Raw genomic sequence first — 8879 nt, forward strand, 5'->3', positions numbered from 1 at the left:
ATATATGTCCATACCAACTACCCCACTTTTACTCTTATTTTTTCTTCAGACTAAAAAAGCATTGTTGTCATTCAATTATGCAGCTACAAAAGGACAAAATAGCGCTTCATTTTCCAGTCTTAGTTAATATGTAACCCAGTAATTAAAGGATTTTATGATTAGACATGAAAGTTTCTATCGTTCAAATTATCCAAACTTTTATATAACCTAAATTTCATTTTGGAAACAAATTTAAATTTTATAAGCAAATTTCAATGAACAAGCAAGACTTGTCCTTGCAATACAATGTTTTTTGCAAGGTATAAGCATTTTCAATGAACAAGAGGCATCAAAAGCCAAAAATCACTACATTAACATGTCCAATCATACATCTCAAACATGCAAACCATCACTCCAGGCATGGGATGCTGAAGCGGTGGTTGCCTCAGCAGCATCAGTATGGCTATAATGTCTTCTAAAACCTGCAAGATGTACTAATGAGCTTAAAATAACCAAATATGGATAATAACCAGTGAAATAATCTCTTCTGAACATGATTGTTTTTAAAAGAATCTTAAAAACAGGCTTTCTTGTGGGAGTATAATAGATCCACCAATTCATTATAAAGATCATACCACATAAACATTAATAATTTAGAAGTTATTATGCAAACTATTTCGATTAAGACTGATGCCAATCATGAACTTTGAATACTAATAGAATAGTGATTGAAGCTCACACCCTTTGGCCTATGTCAGGAGATGAACAAACATCTCTTATATCTTCCAAAATCAAGGAGCGAGCCATAAAAATCTCAATTATTTGCAACCACACTGACAACCATATTTGTTAAGGAGACTGAGCTCACATATATCAAAACATTCTAGACAAACCATGAACATTTTTGCTATTACACATGCATAATTAGAAAAGAAAGAGTGGTTGTTACTAGAACAGAGCACCAATGGTGGTTGTTACCAGAATACAAAGTGGCTGCAAGCACACATTAGTGAACTACTAACTTCATTGGTGAACTCACTATTATCACCAATACACAAACAAAGAAGGTTCACTGAATTCCACACAAAAAATTAATGGTACCCTCAGGATCTAAATCTAATATACATGGATCCATAGAAGGCCAAGCAACAAATTCAGGTCTTATACAGGGGGGTGAACACAAGATAGCTGATGCTGCATCTATACAGGAAGGATTGTGATTCACCCCTTCAGCAGAAGAGAGTTTCTGACTATTGCATATATATTCATCCACACAATTGTAAGGAAGTAAACTTAATAACCATAATGAGGATGGACGAGCAATATGCGCGATAGGAGAGACCAAACCTACCTAAGCTGAGCATGTAAAGTTAATAATAAAATATCAAAGCTACCTAAGCACGGCATGTAAAGTTAAAAATACAATCATGTTTTACTTACAAATGTAACTTAACTGGAAACATCAATTTCTTAAAGGGGGCAGAGTACATTTACCTTCTCTACATCCACCTTCAGCAAGACAAGTATCACCGCTTTCAACTGCCTTTGGTAATGTTTTATCTTGTTCATCGATGCTTAGCAATAGATGAATCTGTGAAGGTGAAATAAATTACAAGAACCAACAATAAATGGTCGATGGTATCCACTCCCTAGCCACACAGAGTGCAGCGATCATGGTCTAAGGAGACCGTGGCGTCAACGCCTTGACGCAATCCAGCAGCGAGCAATAATCGACAATCAAATGAAAAATTTGGCATGTGGTATCAACAGCGACTCAATCAAGCAAGACAGACTCAAATGCCTGATTAGCACTCATTATTTGTTTATAAAGCTCAGCTCCATCTAGTTCTTTTATTTCAGCTCAAGCTTCTTCAAACTTCTCGTATTCAATCAAAGCATACCCCTGTATAGAGAAAGTGGTAAAAGTAAAAAAAACCAATGCTTGAGAAAATGTGGGGGAAAAAGACCGTAGTATTTAAACAACATTTGCCCCTTGACCAGACGCCAAAATATTTGTTTATTCCAGCTATTATCTGCAGGTTATGGAAGTCAATAATATTTAAGTCGACATCAGTATTATTCCAAGGAAGCTAACCAATTGATGCTAAATTAAAAAAAAAATCAGATATCCCATCCGTACTACAAATTACAAAACTAACAATGAGAGATGATTTGCATCCACATGTTGAGCAGAAAAGTAAAAGGTCCAAATTCAAATGCAGGTTTTTCACCTCCCAAATTTTCTTGAGCTTCTTCCTGAACTCCAGCGACCAACACAATCCATCCATCAATTACTGCAAGGGACCAAAATATATATACATGAACTCAAAGTGGAACTAATTATCATCATAGAGAAGAAACTTCTTATACAAAAGTAATATACATATATGAACTCAAAGTGGAACTAATTATCATCATAGAGAAGAAACTTCTTCTACAAAAGTAAAAAAGAACTCTATAAATACAATTATTCAGACATCATTAAGTTATTGTTCTTTGAAAAATAATGTGAACAATTTGCTTCATTTTACTTAAAGTAACAGCACTTTTTAATGTATACCCTTAGCCCATCACTAACAACTAACAAGCTGATTAACATTGATATCTTGAGTTGACAAGCTTCAGCTCAAATCAAGAACCAACAACCTCTACGGTGTTAAAAAGAATTGACAGTCAAAAGACAGAAAGATAAACGGAAAAACAATATCTATCACCATTTTAGCTAGCATATGCTGTGAATCTGTGATATGAGTGCCATCTAGAGCCCCTATACATCCCTATGATAGAAATAAAAAGAAAGAAAGAACCAAAATGTTACTTTTTAGCATAATTAATTCCACTGAACATACAATTCATGTTTGACACCTAAAATTAAATCAAGAGTAAATTAGATATAATCACGGAATCACCACGTTAGTAACGTAAGCTGTGACTAGCTACTGCAGATCTGTAGATCTGTAGACCTCCGTGCAATCAGCACCGTTCTGCACTCCGGCTGACAGGTGACGGTGGCTGCCCGCTGCCCGCAGCTGCAGACTGCAGCCGGCAGCCACGCCATTGCGCCGGCGCACCGCATCAGCCACTTGCGGCCCCGCGCCAAAGCCAGCCGACTGCCGCCGCGGCCCGCGGCGCCGCCCAAACTAATGGCCAAAGCACCTCGCGCATGCGCAGTCGCGCGCTTGCCGACGGCCGCTGCGCCACAGCCGCATGTCGCCTCGCCCGCCGGCCGCCTCCGCCTCGAACAGGAGCCGGTCGCGCGCCAGGGATTGGGTCACGGTTGGGCGTTGGGGAATTGGGGAAAAGGCAGTACGCGAACAACCGAATAGGAGAGAGGGCGGTAGAGCGCGCCCACTATTTGGCTCGAAATTGGCGTCGGTTTGTATTGGTGGAGCCAAATTTTGCTGAGCACTGCTAAACTCTGGCTTTCTGTGAACCAAATAACGCAGGCCAAAATACCAGGTTAGGGATAAAATTTGACATCGCAAAGGGGTCTCTATCCCAATACGCCTTTTATCTCATAAATTTCATAATATAAACTATATAGAACATAAAAATTTATTATAATTGGTGAAACAACCCCTCGAATGTGTATATTGTTTCGTACTTTTATTATTTATTAGGTAGTGTGCCCGTGTGTTGCTACGGGACAACTAAACTTTTATACTAAAAACATATGAATCGCACGATAAGATAATAATACTATAAAATTAAATACCAACGTTAAAGTTATAGTTAATCCAAAAAGCAAAGTTTATGAAATTAACAGTCACGGAGAGCGCGGCGCCACATGCTTACAAACTCTACTTTATAGACATTTCCGTGATGCGCCTAAGATAATGTTTTATATCAACAGGAAGAAATCTCCGATGTCCATTTCTTTCGTGCGCCAATAAATCCACGAATAAGTTCTGTCGCATCTCCATACCATCCTGTACACAGGCTCGAGTATATATGTTAATATTAATGCTTGTCGCATGGGTAATACCGCGTCTCTTGAAAAATCTTCCACAAAAACTTAAAACAAAGTGTTATACTCACCGTATAAATATGTGTGACTTTTGGTCTATTCCACGTAGACATATACTGTAGATTAAGATACCCATTATATATATACTTCCGTATCAAAGCTACCCGAAAGTAAATATGCCCTATATATACATAGAAATATGCATATATAGCCATATCAAAGCTATCACACAATTAAATACATCTTTAGTATCAAAGTTAACTCTCCCCTTTAGACCGCACGCTCACATCTTGCGGTCATGCCACTCATCATCTTACCTGGGCGTAGAGATATTTGATCCATACATTACCACTCAAGTGAATGATATCCATACAATAACATATCGTGTGGACAACGAAAATAAAAACCCCATGTTAGTACTTAGTTAGCCACCTGAGATCCTTAACTGGGCATAAAGAAAGTGATCAATGGCACACTTTAGATTTTAGTTTTAGATTTGAACACCTATCTCCTACAACTAAAAAGAATAAAGTGTGGACATTTTTTGGTGCGACATTTATTTTGGTTCGTCCGTCTGCCCACGCCTGCGATCCCACAACATCTTAATTACTGATTGATCGTGACATTCTCTCTGATTGAATATTGCATGTCATGTGATAGAGGAATCACGGCAAAATAGAAAGTAGAAAATTATTGTGCTATCCATATACACATTGCATGTTTGCATGCAGTAGCATACATGGCAACGAGCAAAAGGAAAGAGAATTAACACAGAAGGAAAGAGAATTAAGACAAAAGGAACCACTTTGTATTTCTGAGAACCTTATCAAATCTGTCTATATTTAATTACTTCCCCTCTTTGCATTTGCAAAAGAGACAACTTTTTTCTCTTTTCATTTGGTTTCACGCTCACATGTTCCATCGTCCTCGCTTGTTGTTTCTTGCATAAACCATAGTTGATGTCATCTATCTTTCATGGCTCAGCCTCCCAATCCCAAGAGAAGGTCCCTACCTCTCTCTGACTGAAGATCCGTCCTGCCAGAGGGTCTCCTCGAGTCCATCGGGCAGCATCTCGCGTCAGGCCACGACGCGGCATCCTTTTGATCCACTTGCTCCCCATGGCGCGCCGTCGTCTCGTTCGCAACCTTCGGGCCGTTTCTGCTGCTCCCGTTCGACCCCGACTCGGACCACGTCGGCTTCTACTGCGTCCCGGAGAAGAAAGTCTTGTCCAAGACGCTGCCCAACGTGTGCAGCAAGGTGGCGTGTGGCTCCTCGTGTGGGTGGCTGGCGCTCATGGATGAGGCGGCGTCCGTGATGCTGCTGAATCCATTCGCCGGTGCCCGTGCCCCCCGCGTTGAGCTCTCACCAGCAGGCGAACACGTTGCAGCATCGTCCTCATCAGAACGCGTGTCTAGGGTCCACGGCCGGTGGGTCCTCCATCCCACCAATGGCTATAGGGACATGGATGCCGCAGGCAGAGCCATCAAGCTAGAAGACATGAGAGACATGTTCTTTTGTGAGATCGTGCTCTCGGCGCCGTCTGACGCTGCCAGCCACGAGTGCGTGGCCATGGCCATGCTTGGGGTGCTCCACGGAGGTCGTGTTCTGCCGGGTTAGAGTCGACAGCGCATGGACGCTGCGCCACACCAAACTGGAGTTCTCTGTGGGGTCCATCGTCCACTATCAAGACAAGTTCTTGATGATCGACTGCACTGGAGAAATCTTCGTCTGCAGCAGCAACGCCGCCGGTGCTACTCCAACCACGACACTGCTGCCATCGTTGTCGCCACCTACGGGGCTCTGTCACCGCAGCTACCTGGAATTAAACGGTGAGCTGCACATTGTGGGTGCCATGGTGAGCACGTTCCACGAGACATAAAGCTTCACCTATAGCAGCGCGATCTATAAGTGCAACCTCCACGACTGTATGCCGGAGTGGTCCAGGGTGAGGGACATCGGTGATCAGACACTGTTCGTGTCTAAACATTTCAATAAAAGCTTCAGTGGAACAAGTGTATCCAAGTACAAGGAGAACAAAATCTACATGTCTTAGCCATTGTATGGGGATCCATATGACTTGGTTCATCGACTGGAGATCGTTGATATTGCTACCGGCGCATCCGAAGTGAAGCCCGTCTAGGAAAAGATGTAGGGTTCTAAGGCTCTAGGTTTGATTCGACCCAATCTCTAGAAGCTCTAGAGTTTGTGAGCCTGTGACGCCGCGCACTCCATGACTGTGTTAAATTCATAAACTTTGCTTTTTGGATTAAATGTCACTTTAACGTTGGTATTTAATTTAACAGTATTGTTATTTTATCGTACGATCCGTGTGTTTTTAGTATAAATTGTTAGTTATCCCGTAGCGACGCACGGACACACTACCTACTTAGTAAATAAAGTAATTAAAATAAGCATGTAGCTTACTTCAATGTCGCTTCATTCTGAATTGCCATGACATAATCACACAGTAATTCAGTCATCTCTTCCTTATTCATTGGCATGTCTTTTATGGCCTCAAATGCCCAAAACTCATCAGGGTCTTGGTTGACATGGACTTGTGGGGATTTATTCTGAGTTTGTATGTGTTGAGGGGTGCCCGTTTGAATCACTAAGCATTCGACCTCTTCATAATGTTTTCTCTTTTTCGTGGACACTTGATCAGCCATCTATGGATTCTCTATTATGGCACAGTCGCTTGGGCTTTCAATATTTTCATCCCTATCAAGATATGGAGCAACCTTTCGTTTGTTTAACTCTAACAATAGCAAGATCGCCGCAAGCTTCAATCTAAATTCTTTCATATCATCCTGCACGATAGTATGAACCTAATTAATTATTAATTAAAAACCCACAGCTAGTGCACACTCATAACTTGTGGTAAGACACATAGTTTACCCGATTAAACTCGTCTGACAAATCGTTCCCAGTCCAATACTCCATAAAGTTTATTAAGAATAAACCACATGAAAAACTACATACAACATTAATAGAAGTTTAGGCTCACATTAGATCAAAAAGGCAAAGACACATAAAATTCAACTTATATGACATGCCATTATTTCTAACGTACCCATCTGTTTGTAATAATTTTCTACGGAAAATCTCCCTAACCGGCCAGGTATCAACCTCAACATCTAGCCATTTGTGCTCTTTTGGGCCTGTGTCCTCCAATATAAAATCTATCTGTTTCCGCAATCTAGCTCGCTATTTGTTCATAGAAGAACGAATCAATCAGCATTTCTAAAATATAAAATATGTACAAATAGCTATGTTAGGAAATACCCATAATTTTATTGAGGTCAACACATCCGAACATCTCGCCCAAAGAGTCTAGCACCTGAACCTCACGTTTGACGGCGTTTATAACAGCAAGGTACCAATGTGTATTTGTAACATTTATTGAAAGGAACACCTATCAAATCAAACAATAAATATTTTGTCAGGCATAAAAAATTGATAATGAAAGACCGATAGATCGTTTAAAAAAATTGCTACCATGTCATGCTTCAAGTAAGCTAGCACCCTTTGAACTAAACCAGAACGTTGTGAAGTGTCACGGTTAGGGTAATTGGCTTCAATGGTCTCATCCTTTTCTCCATCCCGCTTCATGATTGCAACTAAGCACGTAGTTTCAAGATAGATTGTACCTCTTGGCCTCTTTTTCAAACCCTCCTAAGCCTTCAGCAGTTTAATATAAGCATCTATGACCTGCATACATTTCGCCATTAGAGAGAAAGAGCATTGAAGTTGGCAATGTTTGATTGAGTATTATGACTTGCATCTGTTACCTCATCAGACAAGTATTCATATGGCTGAAAAAGACATTCCATGTGGTTTCTCGACACCAGAACATCATCTATGAGCACAAGCTCCTCATTCCCAGGTGAAGATGGAATTTTTTTGACAGATTCAATTATGGCTCTATCAGTATTGGTACAAACATAATCTGAAAAAGAGGATTAAATTAAAGTATACAACAATAGTTAGCAGTTTTTCTAGGTTAATCCATCAAAAAGAAAATATCAATATCTTTTAGGGCAACCGGTGAAGACATAGATTTTTTGGGTTTATTTTGTACGATTATTATTTCCAAAAGTCCTTTTCTCTCGTCGGATCTACCCCAGAAGTTGATAGGGCCTTTTCATCATGGGCCGTGCTAAAGCCCGGGTCAACTGGTAGAGCTTCGTGGGTAACTTCTGTACTCATGCTTTCTTGCAACCATCTAGAATCATCCATAGGCTCATTAGAATTTTCTGTTTGTACAATATCTTCTAAGGGGCCTCTATTTTTCTTCGAAACCTTTGCATCTGAACTATCCATCGAGACCTAAAAGACGTACTTCATTATAAGTCTATCACATAAATCAGTGTATGAATAACCACATAGTAAAGAAAGTCTCACATAAATCAGTATATGATCTAACCACACAGTAAAGAATGTATTTGAGGTCACACCCTGAGCCCCTGGCCTTTTGTCGTTAATTCTGCATTCCAAAGAATAAAAAGAAAAGAACAATAATTAGTAGGATAACATACAGAGTAATAATTCAAAGGTTTCTATATAACAGCCATATTATGCATGTGTCTATATAACAGCCATATTTTGTTTATCCACGTGCGCGGAGGGCGTGCGCATTCTACTATTTTTTTTTATTTTTTTCTTGCGTCGTGGGAAACAAACTGATTTGGGGGAAGACGGATAGCGGGCTGCCCAGAAACCATATCGGCAACTGAGAAACCAAAATTCAGTTACTAACTGGAATTAGTTATTTGGATGTTCTCTGAAAGCGCTGCTTTAAATAGCTTGCAGCTAGTATCATCCATAGCCGATTCAAGTGAGTTTGATAATATTTCTTTTTTCTGCTGCGTTCAGTAGCTTGCTGCTAATTATTGTGTTCAATTTTTTTGGCATGCAAGTTCAGATTTGCATATAT

General features: G+C 40.2%; 1 protein-coding gene and 1 long non-coding RNA gene across 2 annotated transcripts; both read right to left on the minus strand.

Moving 5' to 3' along the window:
* Positions 1-230: 230 nt before the first annotated feature.
* Positions 231-3386, minus strand: LOC136529012 (uncharacterized). The gene is made up of 3 exons (XR_010777172.1): positions 2211-3386; positions 1474-1882; positions 231-461 (listed from the first exon to the last, which is right to left on the minus strand). It is a non-coding gene; the product is annotated as an uncharacterized lncRNA (long non-coding RNA).
* Positions 3387-6612: 3226 nt separating this feature from the next.
* LOC136525632 (putative ubiquitin-like-specific protease 1B) lies at positions 6613-7555 on the minus strand. Its single transcript, XM_066518558.1, has 5 exons — positions 7442-7555; positions 7251-7358; positions 7017-7150; positions 6842-6917; positions 6613-6753 (listed from the first exon to the last, which is right to left on the minus strand). The coding sequence occupies exons 1-5, from the start codon at positions 7553-7555 to the stop codon at positions 6613-6615; spliced, it is 573 nt and encodes a 190-aa protein (XP_066374655.1).
* Between the last annotated feature and the right edge of the window lie 1324 nt (positions 7556-8879).

The sequence above is a fragment of the Miscanthus floridulus genome, chromosome 19 (assembly GCF_019320115.1).
Source record: "Miscanthus floridulus cultivar M001 chromosome 19, ASM1932011v1, whole genome shotgun sequence".
Lineage (NCBI taxonomy): Eukaryota > Viridiplantae > Streptophyta > Magnoliopsida > Poales > Poaceae > Miscanthus > Miscanthus floridulus.